The sequence below is a fragment of the Scyliorhinus torazame genome, chromosome 28 (assembly GCF_047496885.1).
Source record: "Scyliorhinus torazame isolate Kashiwa2021f chromosome 28, sScyTor2.1, whole genome shotgun sequence".
Classification (NCBI taxonomy): Eukaryota; Metazoa; Chordata; class Chondrichthyes; order Carcharhiniformes; family Scyliorhinidae; genus Scyliorhinus; species Scyliorhinus torazame.
Window position 1 is genome coordinate 31,929,408 of NC_092734.1, and position 21,142 is coordinate 31,950,549.

The window sequence follows — 21,142 nt, forward strand, 5'->3', positions numbered from 1 at the left end:
ATCGATTCTTGGACAAAGAAAGACCTTGAAATGGCGAAGCAGACCAGGAGGTGTACCTGGGAAGGGAATGAGTTACGGGTCTACCAAGACCTGGGTGCGGAGTTGGCGAAGAGGAGAGTCGGGTTCAACCGGATAAAGGCTGTCCTCATCAAGAAGGGGGTGAAGTTTGGGGTTTGTACCCTGCTCTGCGGGAATTGGTAGAGGGGTTCGTCTGGAGGTGGAAACCATTCATCGTTTTCTTCAAGAAGAATTGAGGGGTCAGCAAGGGGGAGGGGCAGGCTCTTTGGGGGCGCGGGTGTAAGGAAAAGATTGCAATTCAGCGGAAAGTATAAAGTATATATGCAGAATGACTTTTTTTAAATTTATCGGTCTCCGAGGGGTAATAACAAATTAGAATAGAATCATGATAATATAATGATAATCTTTATTATTGTCACAAGTAGCCTTACATTAACACTGCAATGACAGTTACTGTGAAAAGCCCCGGGTCGCCACCGGCGCCTGTTCGGGTAGAGAGAGGAAGAATTAAGAATGTCCAATTCACCTAACAAGCATGCCTTTCGGGACTTGTGGGAGGAAACTGGAGCACCTGGAGGAAACCCACACAGACACTGGGAGAACGTACAGACTCCGCACAGACAGTGAGGCAAGCGGAATCGAACCTGGGACCCTGGCGCTGTGAAGCAACAGTGCTCACCACTGTGCTACCATGCCGCCACATATCATAGAATCCCAGAATCCCTACAGTCCAGAAGGAGTCCATTTGGCCCAAATAGTCTGCACGGACCCTCTGAAAGAGCACTCTACCTAGGCCCACTCCCCCGCCCTATCCCCTGTGATCCTGCAACCCCACCTAACCTGCGCATCCTTGGACACTAAGGGGAAATGCATCATGGCCAATCCGCCTAACCTGCACATCCTTGGACACTAAGGGGAAAAGCATCATGGCTAATCCACCTAACCTGCTCATCTTTGGGGGTCTTGTAGGTTGCAAACCCAGAGGCTGGGTGTGCACTGGGATTTGCCATTGTTTAAACAAACACGATTTCACAGTTAGGTTTTCTGTATTCAGTGCAAGAGGAGGTTTGGGTTTGGGCTGACATTTGTGGCATGGATACAATTGCTCTCTGCATCTCTCAAGGCGAGTGTCCGAACAAATGGGGTGGAGTCAAGATTTTTTAAGCTACATGGGGGAACGAGACAGGGATGCCCGCTGTCACTGCTATTGTTTGCACAGGCAATAGAGCCGTTGGCGATTGAGCTCCAGGACTCGGAAAAGTGGCAAGGTATTGTGAGACGGGGAGGGGGCAGGGAGCATAGTGTGTCCAGACGACTTTATGTTATATGTAGCATGGGAAGAATTATGGCATTTTGGGGAAAATTTGGGGCCTTCTCCCTACACAGATGGAATGTAGGAAAGAGTGATGTCTTCCCGGTGAATGAGTTAGGAAGGAACACAAAGCTGGGCCCCTGCCGCTCACGATTGCGAATGTTCGGTTTAGTTATTTGGTGATCCAGATTGCGCATGACTGGGCAAAGATGCACAGATGGAATTTAACAGGGGGATAAAGGGGTTTTAAATAGCTGGGATGCCCTACTGTTGTTGCTGGCAGGGAGAGTACAGGTTGTTTAGATAAATATGTTGCCCAGGTTCTTGTTTATTTTTCAACCGCTCCCAATTGTTCGTCCCAAAGCCTTTTTTCGGAGGGTCAGTAGACGAATCTCCCAGTTTGTATGGGCAGGTAAGATGCCACGGGTTAGTCGGACGCTGTTGCAGAGGAAAAGGCAAGTTGGGGGGCTAGCGCTACCGAATCTGATGCAATACTACTGGGCAGCCAATGTGGAGAAGGTGAGGCAATGGTGGGCAGAGGAGGGGTCGGATTGGGTGCGGGTGGAGGAGGACTCATCTGTGGGGCCGAATCTGGGAGCCATGTTAACGGCTCCACTCCCGTTTTCCCCAGGGAAATACTCTAATAGCCCGGTGGTAGTCTCTTTGATAAACAGTCTCTTGGAACCAGCTGAAGAAGCAGTTTAAGTTGGGACGGTGGTCGGTGCTGGCCCCATTGTGTGGTAACCACAGGTTTGCACCCAATAGGATGGATGGGATGTATGAGAGGTTGCGAAAGGAAGGAGTAGAACGAGTGAGGGACCTGTAATAAAAGAGCGGTTTGTGGAGTGCGCAGAATTTCGAGAGAAATCGAGTTACCTAGGCAAAGTGAGTTCCGATACCTACTGGTGCGGGATTTTGCACGGAAAGAATTACCACGTTCCCTTAGTTACCTGAACATAAGCTCCTGAAAAACCTGCTGATTCCAGATGTATGGGGAAAGGGAAGGATTGGGGATATCAATGGATGGCTGGGAAATAAAGAGACAGCATTGGTGAACAGGATTAAGGGAAAATGGGAGGAGGAGCTGGGGATCGAGTTAAGATGGAAGAATATGGAGTGAGGTGCTGCACCAGGTCAACGCCACCTCGTGTGCGCAAGTATCAGTCTCATTTAATTTAAGGTGGTGCACAGGGTGCATATGGCACAGGCCCAAATGAGTGGCTTCTTCCGGGAGGGTGGAAGATTGCTGTGAGAAGTGGGAGAGGGGACCGGTGAACCACACCCATATGTTCTGGGTGTGTGTGACAAATTGGAGAAGTTTTGGGGCAGGGGGTGGGGAGGGGCTTTAAGGTTTTGTCGGAGGCACTGCGATTTGGGGTGACGCCGTGCCCCTTGACGGGGTTATTCGGTATGCCGGAAATGTCGAAGCTGGGGGGGGGGGCTGATGTGGTGGCCTTTGCCTCCTTGATTGCCCAGTAAAGGATATTACTAAATTGGCGGTCGGCAGCGCCGCCAAGGGTGGCGGTGTGGATAGAGGACGTACAGGAATTTCTGAGTCTGGAGAAGATTAAGATTGCCTTCAGGGGGGGGGGGGGGGGGGGTCAGAGGGAGGGTTCTGCCCCAATGGTATCTGTACCTATCCATGGAGCAGCACGGTAGCAGTGGTTAGCACAGTTGCTTCGCAGCTCCAGGATCCCAGGTTCGATTCCCGGCTTGGGGCACTGTCTGTGCAGAGTCTGCACGTTCTCCCTGTGTGTGCGTGGGTTTCCTCCGGGTTCCTCCCACAGTCCAAAGACGTGCAGGTTAGGTGGATTGACCATGCTAAATTGCCCTTAGTGTCCAAACAAAAAGTTAGGTGGGGTTACTGGGTTACGGGGAGAGGGTGGAGGTGTGGGCTTAAGTAGGGTGCTCTTTCCCAAGGGCTGGTGCAGACGCGATGGGCCGAAGGGCCTCTGCACTGTAAATTCAATGATTCTATGTTTAAGGAATTGTTTGTCATCGGGGGGAAGGGGGATTATAAAGGGGAAAAAAATATACACACTGTGTATATTGATGGTATGTGTGGATGTTCTTTGTAACAATATTTGCTTTGAGTTTGCAATAAAATACATTTTAAAAAATTACACCACAAAAACAGCCTATTTGGCGCCATAGGGTCTGTGTTGATGTTTATCTCCACAAGCCTCTTCCCACTGCATCAAAGAATTCTTCTATTATTTTCTTCCCGCGTACTTACCCAGCTTCCCTTAAATGCATCTATACTATTCGCCTTACCTACTCCTTGTGGCAGCATTTTTGCCACTCAGAGTAAAGAGGTTTCTCTTGAATTCATTGCCATCTTATCTTCATGGCCCCGAGCTTTGGATTTCCCAATTAGCATTTTCCCAATTATCTGTGTTGCTTCTTCTTGTAGGGTTTTGAGTTATTGCATCACCCACTTACAGCTTTGTAACACACTTTCCTGTTTATCTTGCACCATGGGTATGTGTCTTAGCGTGATGTGGGGACCGTCGGAGAGAAGCTTTGGATAGAATTCTTACCTGTAAAAGATTTGCACGGTGCCATTTGGTAAGCAAGGAATACACTGCTGGTAGATGCCATTTTCATCAAGTTCCAGTTCAGAGCCACAGTTCCCACAGCCGGAGTATGTAAAATGGGAGAGAGAGGCAAAAACTGTCTCCACTGGAGTGGAGGCATCCATCGTGAAGAAGGGATTAAGGGTAGAATGGGCATTCCACTGCATTGCTACTATGTGGGTCCTTAATTGAACACTACCTGCAAAGAGAGATACAGATAGGAGTGGACTTTATTAGCCAGACATCAGTCATTGGGAAAGTTCAGCAATTTATCATTAAGGAAAGCTTTATAGTGCACTTAAAAATAGCATAGTACGATTAGAACAAGTCAACCTGGTTTTATGAAAGGGAAATACTGTTTGAGGATGGTAACTAGTAAGATCGCAAGGCATTCGTTATGCTGCCACAGAAAGAGTTAATACACAAGATGGAGTTGTGGAGTTGGGAGCAGTGTGAAAAACCACTATTTAAGGATATGAAGGGGCTTGACAGGGTAGATACTATTATTTGGGCAGCACGGTAGCACAGTGGGTAGCACTGTTGCTTCACAGCACCAGGGTCCCAGATTCGATTCCCAGTTTGGGTCACTGTCTGTATGGAGTCTGCACATTCTCCCCGTGTCTGCGTGGGTTTCCTCCGGGTGCTCCGGTTTCCTCCCACAAGTCCCGAAAGATGTCAGTTATTAGTGAATGAGTCTTGAGCCAATCTGCACATTTTAACCCTACATACAATCTCATGCTCTCAAGACTATTATCTCTACATTTGTCACGCACAGAACTTCATCTTTCTCAGGAAAACATATCTATTGAACACCTTTCATTCTTCAGTCTATTAAGTCCAAGCATGATGTCGCCTAATCATTGGTTCTTGATTTCCATCATTTCTCATTTGTTTAATTAAATCACATACATTTTATCTTACATCCATCACTTACCCATCTTGTCCACTTTGGGTCACTTTTTATCTTGCTTGATGATGAATGAGATAGCATTAATTGACAGGAGAAAATGGTGGGATGGAAAAGGGGGCTGGGAAGATGATAGCGTGGTGATAATGTCACTGGACAAGTAATCCAGAGGTCCAGGCTAATGCTCTGAGGACATGGGTTCAAATCCTGCCATGGCAATTTGGGAAATTTGAATTCAATTAATATATCTGGAATATAAAGCAATGCTTAGTAATGGTAACCATGATAACTATCATCGATTGTTGTTAAAAAAGACATCTAGTTCACTAATGTTCTTTCGGGAAGAAAATCTGCCGTCCTTACCCCTGCATGTGACTCCAGATCCACAGCAATGTGGTTGACTCCTAACTGCCCTGTGAAATGGCCTAACAAGCCACTCAGTTCAAGGGTGGCACGGTAGCACAGTGGTTAGCACTGTTGCTTCACAGCTCCAGGGTCCCAGGTTCGATTCTCGGCTTGGGTCACTGTCTGTGAGGAGTCATTTTGGAAGGTCGAATTTGAATGCTGAATACAGGGCTAAAGGCAGGATTCTTGGAAGTGTGGAGGAACAGAGGGATCTTGGGGTCCACGTACATAGATCCCTCAAAGTTGCCACCCAGGTTGATAGGGTTGTTCAGAAGGCGTAAGGTGTGTTGGCTTTCATTAACAGGGGGATTGAGTTTAAGAGCCGTGAGGTTTTGCTGCAGCTTTATAAAACTTTAGTTAGACCACATTTGGAATATTGTGTCCAATTCTGGTCACCTCATTATAGGAAGGATGTGGATGTTTTGGAGAGGGTACAGAGGAGATTTGCCAGGATGCTGCCTGGACTGGAGGGCATGTCTTATGAAGAAAGGTTGAGGGAGCTAGGGCTTTTCTCACTGGAGCGAAGAAGGCAGAGAGGTGACTTGATAGAGGTGTACAAGGTGATGAGAGGCATGGATAGAGTGGATAGCCAGAGATTTTTCCCCAGGGTGGAAATGGCTGTCACAAGGGGACATAATTTAAAGGTGATTGGAGGAAAGTATAGGGGAGATGTCAGAGGCAGGTTCTTTACACAGAGAGTGGCGGGTGTGTGGAATGCACTGCCAGCAGAGGTGGTGGAGTCAGAGTCATTAGGGACATTTAAGCGACTCTTGGACAGGCACATGGACAGCAGTAAATTGAAGGGGTGTAGGTTAGGTTGATCTTAGATTAGGATAAATGATCGGCATAACATCGTGGGCTGAAGGGCCTGTACTGTTTCTATGTTCTATGAGTCTGCATGTTCTCCCAGTGTCTGCGTGGGTTTCCTCCGGGTGCTCCGGTTTCCTCCCACAGTCCAAAGATGTGCAGGTTGGGTGGACTGAGCATGCTAAATTGCCCTTAGTGTCTAAAAATGTTAGGTGGCTTACTATGATTGGGTGGAGGTATGGGTGCTCTGTCCAAGGGCCGGTGCAGACTCGATGGGTCAAATGACCTCCTTCTATACTGTAAATGTTATGATTCTAAGGGCAATTAGCAATGGGCAACAAATTCTGTCCTAGTCAGCATGTCCACATCCCATGAAATGAAAGAAAAAAAAAGCTGGCTAGATGTTTACAGGACTGCTTTGTCAGTGGCTTTCGGGGGCTGAGGGGGGCAAGACAAGAGACATGTCTGCTTCCGACATCGGTCATAAGTGAACCTTGCATTAATAAGGGATCAGCATCAAAAAGATCAGCTTGTGCTGTATTGCCCTCATCACCTTCCTCCTCCTGGTTTTCCTCCTCATTCTCTCAATTGCTTACAGATCTGAGCTCTGCATCGTATTCCTTCATGGAGTGTATAACTAGGAACTCCAGGCAAGAAGCAGAGAAATTGATTTTCTTCTTTTAAATGGACTATGTACACATCTGATTAGCTGTTGTGTAATAGTGTGTAGTGCCTCCTGCTATTATTGTTGGTCATACTGGTCCTTGCAAAGTGTAAAAAGTAAACACTCAATACATTCGAAGCTGGTGCAGAGGAACTGGATTCAGTATGCAGAGCGTATGCGCGTTTTTTTAAAGGTGAAAATATCATCGGGGGTGATCGGCAGATGGTAATTCTTCTGACCGCCTGTGGAGCTCCCACTTTCAGCGACATAAAGAGCATGACGTAACCTGCGGCCCCAGACTACAAGATGTTCGAAGAGCTAATGGCACTCGTGGCAATCAAATATGATGCAAGCCGTCAGTTATCGTACCGAGGTATTGATTTAATATGGCCGAGAGGACCCCAGGGGAGTCCGTTATCGAGCTTTTGGAGTGATTGTACAAATTGGCTCAGTTTTGCGACTTTGGCCCAGCTCTACCCGAGATGCATTGAAAGCGCCTCAGGAGGAAACTTTTGCCAGGGTGAAGCGGCAGCTGACGTCCACCAGATTATTGACACATGAAGACCCCTCCAAGCCTCTTGGGGACGTGCAACGCCTTGTCTTATGGAATTGGAGCTGTATTGTCCCACCGCATGGCTGACGGAAAAGAAAGGCCGATAGCATTCGCGTCAAGGACTTTGGCCACCACGGAGCACAATTATGCCCTTATAGAAAAAGGGCTGGCTGTCGTATTCGCGGTGAAGAAGTTTCATCATGCAGGGTCTGAGCGAGGAAGACAGCATCCTCCTGTGGGGAGCTTGCGTCGTGGTCCCAAAGCCAGGGCAGACACTCCATTCTTCAGGATCTGCAAAATGGACACCCAGGGGTGTGTAAAATGAAGATGCTGGCCCGCAGCTATGTGTGGTGTCCAGGCCTGGATGGCGCGATCGAACGACTGGCCCTTCACTATCGACGAGATAGAGTAGTTTATGAAGGCAAACGGGGTGCGGCAATCCGCACCACCCTTCCTCGAAATGGGCTGGTTGAGCGAGCGATGCAGACCTTCAAGAGAGAAATGAAGAAACAGACCATGGGGACTGCGGATATGCGACTAGCAAGATTTTTGTTTAGCTATTGCACTGCACCGCATGCCACAATCGACGTAGCACCGGCGGAACTGTTAGTGGGCTTTAGGATCAGGACCCGCCTCAGCCTCGCGTTCCCTGACATTGTTGGGAAAGTACAACATGGTCAGGACCTGCAGAAGCAAAGCGAAGGTACGTGGACGTGGACCACGAGTTTCAAACCAGGGGACTCAGTGTACGTCTGTAAGTTCGTTGACGGTGCCTGATGGATTCCAGGGAGAGTGATACAGCAGACCGGACCAGTTTCGTACCAGATGAAGACGTGCAAACGGATGATGTGGAAGCACCGTGACCACCTCAGGAGCAGGGGGACAGTGTTACGCCACGCCCTACCAGAGGAACTGTCTTCTAGCCACATCGTCACGACACAGGGGCATTGCCCCACAGGGGTCCCGACACCGAGATGCGGGAGATGGTGGACTCTGGCTTGCAGATGGAGACCCAGGAAACCGATACTTCTGACGGCAAACTGGCCAGGGAACAGTGGTACCCCCGAGGCAGTCATTTAAAAAAATTTTTTTTTTTTTAGTGTATCCAATTATTTTTTTCCCCCAATATAAGGTAATTTAGTATGGCCAATCCACCTATCCTGCACATCTGTTTTTGGGTTGTGGAGGTGAGAGGGCAAAGAAGAGTAGATGTCCTCCAGTGCTACCTTACGGACTTCGGGGGGGGGGGGGGGGGGGAGAGAGAGAGAGAGGAATTTATGAGCCCCCACCCCCACAGGGACGACCTGATTAATCTCCTTGTGAGCCTCGTGGAGCATGAGATCCCCCCACTGAGTGGCGGAGACCCATCAGCGGGCTAGTTAACTGATTACCATGAAAGTCAGCCCAGGTAAGAGCTGAGTTGTAACATAGTCCCGACTGAGACTTACCTGTAAATGCTTTCGTTTTGTAAATAAATCATTTTGGACCCCCCTTGACTACTAAAACATGAAAGTGTTCAGGCTGGAACTAGATTCCCAATAAGATCGCCATTTTTGCCAATTGCAACATCTGACTAGCACACAGACCCACACACTGCACCAGGTTAAAATTCTTCTACCACACACATTTCTCTGTCTACACAAAGATTTCTGTTTCTAAAACGTATTCAAGTCACTGATTGACAACAGGAGGTTAAACTCGTCATTCTGTACGAAAGCTCCAATATGCCATCTAGTGTCAGTTACATTAGTTTCAATGAAGAGTTGCCTTGTCAAATACTGCTTTGCCACCATGGAGAGCATCGCAGTCTGCCATCCCTGCCAGGGAAGGCAATGGCGTAGTGGCATTGTCGCTGGACTAGTAATCTGGTTTCGAATAATGCCAGGGCAGATGGTGGCATTTGAATTCGATTAATAAAATCTGGAATTCAAAGTCTATTGACGACTAAGAAACCATTGTCAATTGTCGTAAAATTGTGGTTCACGAATATCCTTTGGGGAAGGAAATCTGCCATCCATACCTGGTCTGGCCTACATGTGACTCCAGACTGAGCAATATGGTTGACTCTTAAATGCCCTCAGGGATGGGCAATAAATGCCCAGCCAGCGATGCCTATATCCCTTCAAATTAAGAAAAAAAACAAGCAATTCCCAGCATCAGCAGGTAATAGGTAACTTGCCGTGGGAGGGAAGGTACAGCTCAGTCTGACTGCATTCACAGCTGACTATATTTTCCACTGAAGATCATTGATACTGTTGAAGAGCAGGTCACCTTGGTTAGATGGCATTACGATGTTGCCAAGATCAGCCAATTCAGCCAGACAAGAATTGAGCCAGTGACCCTCTGCTGTGAATACTTTAAAAGTATTTTATATTTGTTGCTTTGGTTAGTGATATCTGTTCCCCAAACCTTATCCTGTCTTGTCTTTACACAGTTGCAAGTTGCTTCCATACCCCAGTGAATCACACAGCCAGACTTTCAACCTCACAAGTCCACTATTGTAGTTGATCAGCCACAGCAAAAAATCTTACACCAGGTTAAAGTCCAATAGGTTTATTTGGAATCACTAGCTTCATCGATTCACCTGATGAAGGAGCTACGCTCCGAAAGCAAGTGATTCCAAATAAACCGGTTGGACTTTAATCTGGTATTGTAAGACGTCTTGCTGTGCCCACCCCAGTCCAACGCCGGCATCTCCACATCTTGGTCAGCCATGATCTAGTTGAGTGGTGGAGCAGGCTCAACAGGCTGAATGACCTATTCCTCTTCCTATCTTCTTAACACGTGACTACAAGGAGTGGAAGGCAAACTAGATGGACCTTAGTCCATGTTCTCCTTTAGAAATTCTTATGTTGCTAATCTAGTCCCACGAAATGATTGAGGAGTGACAAAGTTCACTCTCGCTGCAAGTGCCCCATTCCTTTGTTCCTCCCAGTGGCATAACCAGTAACACCATTGCCCAGTCGCCCAGTTGGCTGATTTCAGCTGGGGCACGACACAAACATTAAAATTGGACTTTGGCATTAGTCTTAGCTTGGCCAGTACCATTCTCACCTGAGTCAGCAGATTGTTAGTTCAAGGTCTAAGCACAAAATCTCGGCAGGGTGAGTAGCACAATCGGAGGTTCCATAGTTCAGGTGAAATGTCAACCCCAAGGCCTCATTTGCCCTCTCCCACTGATAGAAACGATTCAAGAGGAGTTATCCCATGATCATTATTTATCCCTCAACCAACATTCCTAAAGCAGATTATCTGGTCATTGGTATATTGCTGTTTCTGCAATTGTTATGTGCACAAATTGGCTGCAACATTTCCTGCACTACAAAAGTATTTAATTGATTGTAAAGCATTTTGGGACATTGTGTGGTTGTGGAAAGCATTGTATTCATTCAAGTTCTTTCTTCTTAGAACCCCTGGATGCTAGTTGAGAATTTCACGGAATTTAATTGTATGCATTTACACAAAAAATAGCCCCTTGGGGCCGGTGCCTGAGAACAGGACCTCCAGGCAAGGAGAGGAGAACATTGGAGTGATAATTCTCCCTTTTAAAAAATGCTAATTTTTCTCACAAATGTCATCAGAGAAATAAATTGTAAAATACTCCAGAATTTAAACTCACCCTGAAGCAAAACATGTGACCTTTGGTTAGGATACTGTTGCCATCAAATAGAACTGTACGCACCTGAATACTTGGTGTGAAGCAGGGTGTAAAGGTCCATAACTTTAATAGCGGCTGTCTCGCTGGGATGGTACTTGGTCCTGAATGCAATGGCTCTTTCATCATCATCAAATAAGCACTCACAGGACGACCAAGGTGTGGTATGTAGTTCCAAGTCCCCGGTGATGGGATTTTGGAAGACCAGCAGATTTCTGAAGTCCCAAACATGATCTGAAAGATTCAGACATAATTGGCTAAAGCTACAAACAATCCACACAATAAGAAGAATAAGGGTCATCAGATTAACTGGATGGAATAGTAGAAATGTAGTACCGTCCACAAAGTACTGGAAACCACAGGTACAATGAATGGCCAGTCTGTGCGGAATTAACTGAGCTGGGCCAGGCTTAGTATTTAGTTACCCTGTGCACAGTCACAGAGCAAGACCCCATAGGCTATAGCTGTGGTATAGTGCAACAATGACTCACATTGCTGAGATGTGTTTGCTGACTTAAATCTGAAGGCGGGCTGAAAGAACTCTATTTAGTCACTGACTGATTGAATGGTCACCCAGCCTACACGGGAGAAGCCAATGATCATCTTGGCAAACCAAATTCAACAAGTCTGCGTTTGAAGAATCCCGGTATCACAGAATCAAAAATCGGCAAGATTAATGAACTCGACTTACTGAATGGAAAACTCAGCCATAGATCCTGCTGGTCAAATGTCATTGGTCCCTGCATTTACAATGTATGAGGCCAAGATCGAGAAAGGTTGTGAGTTCACCACTCACCTCTTAGTTAAATAGCCTGAGAACTCTCAGCACCTTGATTTACCAAACAAGAAACACCAGTTTCAGAATTAGTGGAAGTAAGCTGGGAAGGAGACAGGGGCGAGATTCTCCGACCCCCAGCCGGGTCGGAGAATCGCCGGGGGCTGGCGTGAATCCCGCCCCCGCCGGTTGCCGAATTCTCCGGCACCGGAGATTTGGCGGGGGCAGAAATCGCGCCGCGCCGGTTGGCGGGCGCCCCCCGGCAATTCTCCGGCCCGGATGGGCCGAAGTCCCGCTGCTAGAATGCCTGTCCCGCTGGCGTGGATTAAACCACCTCTCTTACCGGCAGGGCAAGGCGGCGCGGGCGGGCTCCGAGGTCCTGGGGGAGCGCGGGGCGATCTGGCCCCGGGGGGTGCCCCCACTGTGGCCTGGCCTGCGATCGGGGCCCACCGATCCGCGGGCGAGCCTGTGCCGTGGGGGCACTCTTTTCCTTCCGCCTTCGCCACGGTCTCCACCATGGCGGAGGCGGAAGAGACCCCCTCCACTGCGCATTAACGGGGTTGCCGTGAGCTGACGCTCCCGCGCATGCGCCGCCCGGCAATGTCATTTCTGCGCCAGCTGGCGGGGCGAAATCAGTCCGGCGCGGGCCTAGCCCCTCAAGATTAGGGCTCGGCCGCTCAAGATGCGGAGGATTCCGCACCTTTGGGGCGGCGCGATGCCGGACTGATTTGCGCCGTTTTTGGCACCGGTCAGCGGACATCGCGCCGATTACGGAGAATTCCGCCCCAGGTTTTTCATTGTTCAATGATCCTTAGACAGCAACCCTTACTAACTGTTCTTCATTCCTTCCAGAAACTGTCCCCCATTAGAACATAAGAACATACAGTGCAGACGTAGGCCATTCGGCCCATCGAGTCTGCACCAACCCACTTAAGCCCTCACTTCCACCCCATTCCCCTAACTCAATAACCTCTCCTAATCTTTTTGGACACTAAGGGCAATTTAACATGGCCAATCCCCCTAACCTGCACGTCTTTGGACTGTGGGAGGAAACCGGAGCACCCGGAGGAAACCCACGCACACACAGGGAGAACGTGCAGACTCCGCACAGACAGTGACCCAGCGAGGAATCGAACCTGGGACCCTGGCGCTGTGAAGCCACAGTGCTAACCACTATGCTACTGTGCTGCTCACGGTACTCCAAGGTCACTCCTTACACCATTCCTAATTGTCCCAGGCCACACCTTAAACAGGCTGTTTATCATTCTCCCTCAGTCACTCCTTACACATACCTTTATTATTCTTCCTTGATCACTTCTTACCTACACTCATCCAAATTCTCCCTCGGTGACTCCTTACACACAAGGTCCAGCATTTTACGTCAGTCACTCCTTACATTAGATGTTACGCTTCACTCACCCAATTTTTTTTGAATCTGAGTGTGCCAGGTCATCCCATTTCCCCAAAGTGTTAACGTGCCTGGTTGGCCTTTGATCTGCTCCACGCTCAGCACTACCTTCTGTTGCTCCTTCCCACGATATGTGTAGGTGTTCTCTGTATGTAAGGTAATGTTACATTATACAGTGCACCATCAGCAGCAGTAACTTCAAATTACTTTGCAGGGCAGAATCACAAAATATGGGAATGTTTGAATCTGCTTGCTAATGATCCATGTTTGGGTGTCGGATCATAAATACTGCACTTTATTCTGAACTGGTCCTCACCCAACACCCAGACTACAGTTTGTAACTGGGTCACTAAACACCAATCAGCGAGGGGGCCCTGGTTGATTAGCCCCTCCCTCACCCTCCTAGTTCCTCGAAGAAGGAGTTTTCGGAGCTCTGACCTTTCATTACGCTTCGATGTAAATTTGTAAATAATCAAAATCTAACAGTGAAAAGCTTAACTTGAAATGTCTCTCGTGTGAGGAATCCTTGCTTCAATTGAATGAAGGTCACAATAACCTTTGAACTATCGAATTAAATCAAGATTTTCATCAAAAAACACTATTTCAGGGAAGTGGATGGGAGTGCTGGTTCTTTCACCTTCAGGTCAAAGTTCAAAATTGAAAAGAAACACTTGGTTTTATGTAGCACTTTTTGTGACCTCAGAATGTCCCAAAATGCTTTGCAGTTATTGAGGTACTTTTTGAAGTATAATCACAGTTGTAATGTAAGAAACCAAAACAGCATGGTACCACTAACAGCAATATGGGGCGGGATTCTCCACTCTCCCAGCCGCGAGGTTCTTGGCGGCACGTTGATTGCTGCTGCCACGATTCTAAACTCCCTCCCCTCGTCAACGGGGTTTCCCATTGAGGCCACACCACACTGCCGGGAAACCTGTGCTTGGGTGTGCATGGTTAGCGGGAAAATAAATCTCAACAGCCGGAGATTTCTGGCCATGATACGACTAGTTAATCTGTATCAGTGATGTTGATTGAAAGTAGACGACAGAATCATGGAATGAAGCACAGAATGGTTACAACGCAGAAGGAGGCTGTTCACTCATCTTGTCCATGCTGGCTCTCTGCAAGAGCAACTCATCTAGTCCCACTTCCTCCACCCTTTCCCCATAGATCTGAAAATTCTGTCTCTTCAAGTGCTTATCCAATCCTCTTTTGAAAGTCACGATTGAATCTGCCTCCACCACATTTTCAGGCAGTACATTCCAGGTCCTAAACACCGTTGTGTAAAAATATTTTTGCTCATGCCGCTGTTGGTTCTTCTGCAATTCACTTTATGTCAGTGTCCTCTATTTCAGACGACCTCTTCTTGTTGTTTCTGCCAAAATGTATCGCTTCACATTTCTCTTCATTACATTTTATTTGCCAAGTGTTCTCCCATTCCACCATCCTGTTTACATCCTCTTGAAGTCTATCATCAGCTTCCTCACAGTTAATATTATTTTCAAGTTTAGTGTCACCTACAAAGTTTGAAGTTGCTCCTGGTATGCCCAAATCTAGTTCATTAATTTATCTCAAGAAAAGTAGGGGTACTGGTACTGACCCAGACCTGTAGTCTGAAAATCTTATTTTCACCACTATTCTGTTTCCTGTCACTCAGCCAACCTCAGATCCATGCTGCCATTGTTCCTTTTCTTCCATGGTTTTCAATCTTGCTGGCAAGCTTATTACATGTTGCTTTATCAAATGTCTTTTGGAAGTCCTGATAAGCCAAATAAACTGCATGATCCACATTAATCCTCGCTGTTACCTCATCAAAAAGCTCAATCAAGTTAGTTGAACACAATTAGTCTCTAACAAATTCATGTTGGCTTGTCTTAAGCAATCCTGAACAACTGGAAGAACTCCCTTGCCTCAGTTTAACACCTCATCTAAAATATAGATGAATGAAAGTCTCCTTTATTAGCCATAAGGGTCCTATTTGCAATGAGATTGAGCAGACACCGTGGGCGACATTCTCCGACCCCCCGCCGGGTCGGAGAATCGCCGGGGGCTGGCGTGAATCCCGCCCCTGCGGTTGCCGAAGTCTCCGGCACCGGAGATTCGGCGGGGGTGGGAATCGCGCCGGTTGGCGGGCCCCCCCGCTCGATTCTCCGGCCCGGATGGGCCGAAGTCCCGCCGGCGTAAATTGAACCACCTACCTTACCGGCTGGACACGGCGGCGTGGGCGGGCTCCGTGGTCCTGGGGGGGCGCTGGGTGATCTGGCCCCGGGGGGGTGCCCCCACGCTGGCCTGGCCCGCGATCGGGGCCCACCGATCCGCGGGCGGGCCTGTGCCGTGGGGGCACTCTTTCCCTTCCGCCTCCGCCACGGTCTCCACCATGGTGGAGGCGGGAGAGACTCCCTCCACTGCGCATGCGTGGGAAACTGTCAGCGGCCGCTGACGCTCCCGCGCAAGCGCCGCCCGGAGATGTCATTTCCGCGCCAGCTGGCGGGGCACCAAAGGCCTTTTCCGCCAGCTGGCAGGGCGGAAATTCGACCGGCGCGGGCCTAGCCCCTCAATGTTGGGGCTCGGCCCCCAAAGATACGGAGCATTCCGCACCTTTGGGGCGGCGCGATGCCCGTCTGATTTGCGCCGTTTTGGGCGCCAGTGGGCGGACATCGCGCCATTTCCGGAGAATTTTGCCCGTGTCTTTTGCCTACATCACATATTTGCTCCTTATTAGTGATATCATTCAGAAACTGAATTGAGTAAAATGGAACATATGTCACAACAATGCAAGAGGTACTCTTCTAAGGTAGGTCTGAAGCTTAGGGCAGAGTTAAAGGAGCTTTACATCAGAGGTATTGGCAACCTAGGAGTGTTTGAAGTTGACACTGCAGCCTTAATAATATAGCCCATCCCGGATCTTGAATCAGTCCCATCTACTACTCAAATTATCATCTAGGCTTCTGCTGCCTCCAGACTTGATAACTGCAAAGTTCTACTGACTTGTGTCCATTCTTGCATGCTCCATAAAGTCTATTATCTACATTCTGACTCATGGCAAGTAATAATAATAATCTTTATTGTCACAAATAGGCTTACATTAACACTACAATGAAGTTATTGTGAAAAGCCCCTAGTCGCTACATTCCGGCGCCTCTTTGGGTACACAGACGGAGAATTCAGAATGTCCAAATTACCTAAAAGCATGTATCTTGGGACTCGTGGGAGGAAACCAGCGAAACCGGCGGAAACCCAGGCAGACACGGGGAGAACGTGAAGACTCCGTACAAACATTCCTTTTTTTTAAATAAACAATTTTAATGAGGTATTTTTGGCATTACAAACAGCAACAGTATAAAAACAATGTACAAAAAACAATAGACATAGTGCAATCACTGAGGCACGATCAATTTGACTGGAGACGAAGTTGAATCCAAACTGAGGCTTTATTAGTATCAGATGTGTGGCCTCCCACTGTAGCTGGCGAAATGGCTGCGAGCTGGAGGCCACGCATATTTATAACCCACCTCCTGGGCGGAGCTAGCATGCAGGGGCCACAGGTGAACCAGTAGTGCAAGTTCTACCGTACAACCTCTAATATCAGAACACAGTGGTTTACCACATTCACCCCTTGTTAAAATTGAGTCCGGCGGGGGTGGAGGATAACTATATACAATTCGCAATCTTTAATATTTACAGAGCTGTAAAAAAAAAATGTCTCTGGTCATCCGGCGGGCCGATTAGAGGTTCAGCCGGTCCTGCGCCTTGATGGTCCTTTGAGATCGGCGAAGTGGTGACGGCGATGTTGGCGCTGTCGTGGTCGAAGTTGACTCCGGCAGTGTGGCGAAATCCTCTTCATCAACGGGGGTGGGCAGGGGGAGGACGGACGGTCCTAGGGGGGGGTGATGGGGGCGGCGGGGGAGGGGAGGGTGGCACCGGGGGTGGAACCTGCTGGTGCAAGGTCCCTGAAGGAGACGGTATCCTGGCGGCCGTCGGGGAATGCCACGTAGGCGTACTGTGGGTTTGCGTGGAGCAGGATTCCACCAACGGATCCGCCTTGTGGAGCCGCACATGTTTACGGAGAAGCATGGTTCCCGGAGCTGTGAGCCAAGTTGGGAGTGATGCCCCGGATGTGGACTTCCTGGGGAAGGCAAAAAGACTTTAATGTGGTGTACTGTTAGTAGCAGTGCTGAGTTATGAGCGAATGGAATGTAGTGCATCAGGGAGGACCTCTTGCCAGCGGGAGGCCGGGAGGTTTCTGGACCGCAGGGCCAGATGGACGGCCCTCCATACCGTCCCATTCTCCCTTTCTACCTGTCCGTTTCCCCAGGGGTTGTAGCTCGTTGTTCTGCTGGAGGCGATATCCCTGCTGAACAGGAACTGACGTAGCTCATTAGTCATGAATGAGGATCCCCTGTCACTGTGGATGTAGGTGGGGAAGCTGAACAGAGTGAAGATCGAATTAAGGGCTTTAATGACGGTGGCAGACGTCATGACGGGGCATGGGATGGCGAAGGGAAACCGGGACTATTCATCGATCACACTGAAAATGAAATGAAAATCACTTATTGTCACAAGTAGACTTCAATGAAGTTACTGTGAAAAGCCCCTAGTCGCCACATTCCGGCTCCTGTTCGGGGAGACTGTTACGGGAATTGAACCGTGCTGCTGGCCTGCCTTGGTCTGCTTTCAAAGCCAGCGATTTAGCCCTGTGCTAAACAGCCCCTTTGAGGAAATATGTGTGTCGATCGGAGGAGGGGAGGGGGCCTTTGAAATCCACGCTGAGGCGTTCAAAGGGGCGGGAGGCCTTCACCAGGTGCGCGCAGTCCGGCCGGTAGAAGTGCGGCTTGCACTCCGCACAGACCTGGCAGTCCTTCGCGATTGTCCTTACTTCCTCGACGGAGTAGGGCAAATTTCGTGCCTAATAGAAATGGTACAACCGAGTAACCCCTGGGTGACAAAGGCTGTTGTGCAGGGTCCGGAGTCGGTCTACTTGTGCACATGTACCTCGGGATAGGGCATCTGGGGGCTCGTTGAGTTTGCCAAGGCGATACTTAATCTTGGAATTATAGGTGGAGAGCTCAATTCTCCACCGCAAGATTTTATCATTTTTGATCTTGCCCCGCTGTGTGTTGCTGCACATGAAGGCTACCGACCGTGGGTCCGTGAGGAGAGTGAATCTCCTGCCGGCCAGGTAATGCCTCCAATGTTGTACAGCCTCAACGATAGCCTGGGCCCATTTTTTCGATGGATGAGTGCCGAATTTCGGAGTCATGGAGGGTGCAGGAAAAGAATGCTATGGGCCTGCCTGCCTGGTTGAGGGTGACGGCAAGGGCGACGTCTGATGCGTCGCTTTCTACTTGGAAAGGAAGTGTTTGGTCTACAGCGTGCATTCCAGCTTTGGCTCTGATCCGGGCGAAAGCCTGTTGGGCCTCAGCCGTCAGGGGGAAATGAGTGGACTGAATGAGTGGGCAGGCCTTGTCCGCATAGTTTGGGACCCACTGCGTGTAATATGAGAAGAACCTCAGGCAGCGTTTGAGGGCCTTGGGGCAGTGGGGGAAGGGGAGCTCCATGGGGGGGGGGGGGGGGGGGGGCGAATGCGGTCAGGATCGGGCCCCAAGAACTCCGTTCTGGACCACGTAGCCAAGGATGGCTAAGCGGTTTGTGCGGAACACGCACTTTTCCTTGTTATACGTGAGGTTGAGGAGAGTGGCGGTGCGGAGAAATTTAGCGAGGTTGGCGTCGTGGTCCTGCTGATCTTGGCCGCAGATGGTCACATTGTCTAGGTGCGGAAACGTGGCCCGCAAGCCGTACCGGTCGACCTTTCGGTCCATCTCCCTTTGGAAGACCGAAACCCCATTGGTGACGTCGAAGGCTAAGGAAGTGATATAGCCGGCCGTCTGCCTCGAAGGCGGTGTATGGCCGGACTGATTTACGGATGGGGAGCTGGTGGTAAGCGAATTTCAGGTCCACCGTTGAGAAGACCCGGTACTGTGCAATCTGGTTAACCATGTCAGATATGCGTGGGGGGGGTGGGGGTACGCGTTGAGCTGCGTGAACCTGTTGATGGTCTCGCTGTAGTCCACGACCATTCGGTTTTTCTCCCCAGACTTACCCACTACCACTTGAGCTCTCCAGGAGCTGTTGCTGGCCTCGATGACGCCCTCTCGAAGCAACCGCTGGACCTTGGGCCTGATGAAGGCCTTATCCTGGGTGCTGTACCGTCTGCTCTTGGTGGCGACGGGTTTGCAATCTGGAGTTAGATTGGCAAAGAGGGAAGGAGGATCGACCTTTAGGGTCGCAAGACCGCACAAAGTGAGGGGTGGTAAGGGTCCGCTGAATTTAAGGGTCAGGCTCTGGAGGTTGCACTGAAAGTCCAGGCCGAGGATAAGTGCAGCGCAGAGGTTAGGAAGGATGTAGAGGCAAAAGCCGTGGAACTCTACGCCTTGGACTGTGAGCGTGACCGTGCAGTACCCCCGGATCGCTACGCGATGGCATTCGGAGGCCAGGGAGATACTTTGATTGGTAGGTGTACCTTAAGGGAGCAGCGCTTACCGTATTCGGGTGTACAAAGCTCTCCGTGCTCCCGGAGTCCAGTGGGCAGGAGGTCACATGGCCGTTGACTTTCACGCTGGTGGATGCGTTGGTCAGATTATGTGGTCGGAACTGGTTGATTGCCATGGAGGCGAGCCGTGGTTGATCGTCGGATAGTGAGGCGGCCGTTGAGCTGGGGTCCTGGAACGCCGTTGGTGTCCATGTGCTGCGGGTTGAACAAGATGGTGGCACCCTGAGATCCTGGGGATTACAAAATGGCGGCGCCCATGGAACGCACATTGCGGGGGTGGAGCAAGATGGCGGCGCCCATGAAACGCACGTGTTGTGCGGGGGAGAAGATGGCGGCGCCCATTGGTCGCAGATGGCCTGGGGAGGAGAGGAGGATGGCGGCGCCCATTGTTCGTGACCGGGGGGAGGGCGACCGCTGCCGCTGAGCGGGCCAGGCACACCGCAGCCAAGTGGCCCTTCCTCCCGCAGGCCTTACAAAGGGCAGCGCGGGCGGGGTAGCATTGGCGGGGGTGTTTTTGCTGGCTGCAAAAATAGCATCGGGGCCCCCCGGAGATCACTGGCTGGCGCGTAGCGCAGGCGTATTGGGTGGGTAGCGCCCCCGCTGGGGTGGCTACATGTGGGGCCCATGAAGCGTAGGAGGAGTGGGCCGTGCGGTTGGGGCGTAGGACTGGACATTGCGCAGGGTGACCATCATGGAGAGCGCTAGTGTTTTAGTCTCTGTGAGGCCGCGCGTGGCCCCTTCTAGGAGCCGCTGCCTGATAACATCGGACCCAATCCTGGTTACAAAATCGTCCCTCATAAGGAGATCCGAGTGCTCCTTTGCTGTAACGTCCTGGCAGTCACAGTCCCGAACTAGTGGGGTCAGGGCCCTCCAGAAGTCCTCGATTGAATCACCAGGTAGTTGAGTACGCGTTGCGAGCGCATGTCTGGCGAAGAACGTGTTCATCTTCTGTTCATAATTTTCTTTGAATCGAGTCATGGCATCAGCGTAATTGGGCGCATCCTGGATCAGCGGGAAGACTTTGGAGCTGAGTCTGGAGTACAATATTTGGATCATCTGAGCCTCTGGAACAGGGGTCGGCGCCGCGTTGCTATACGCTTCAAAACAAGCTAGCCAGTGCTAGAAGTCCTTTCTAGCGTCGCTTGCGTGTGGATCCAGCTGCAGTCGATCTGGTTTAACCCGGAGGTCCATCTTCTGAATCTGTTACTAATAAATTGAGGCACGATCAATTTGACTGGAGATGAAGTTGAATCCAAACTGAGGCTTTTTATTAGTGTCAGATGTGTGGCCTCCCACAGCACCTGGCGAAATGGCTGCGAGCTGGAGGCCACGCATATTTATAACCCGGCTCCTGGGCGGAGCTAGCATGCAGGGGCCCAGGTGAACCTGTAGTGCAGGTTCTACCATACAACCGCTAATATCAGAACACAGTGGGTTACCACAATCACCTATTCTACGCTACCCAAACCGCCCCCTCCCCCCCTGCCCGCTGATGATTAGTTCTCCGCGAAG

At 49.9% G+C, this 21,142-nt stretch overlaps 1 protein-coding gene across 4 annotated transcripts in view; it reads right to left on the reverse strand.

Moving 5' to 3' along the window:
- The window catches only part of shld2 (shieldin complex subunit 2), a 167,803-nt gene that overhangs the window by 6,594 nt on the left and 140,067 nt on the right, over window positions 1-21,142 (reverse strand). For all 4 annotated transcript variants that reach the window (XM_072491825.1, XM_072491823.1, XM_072491824.1 and 1 more), the window contains 3 exons: window positions 13,092-13,226; window positions 10,925-11,131; window positions 3,871-4,105 (listed from right to left, as the gene is read on the reverse strand). In XM_072491825.1, the coding sequence (XP_072347926.1) occupies window positions 3,871-4,105; window positions 10,925-11,131; window positions 13,092-13,226 (577 nt within the window). The remainder of the gene's footprint in view (window positions 1-3,870; window positions 4,106-10,924; window positions 11,132-13,091; window positions 13,227-21,142) is intronic.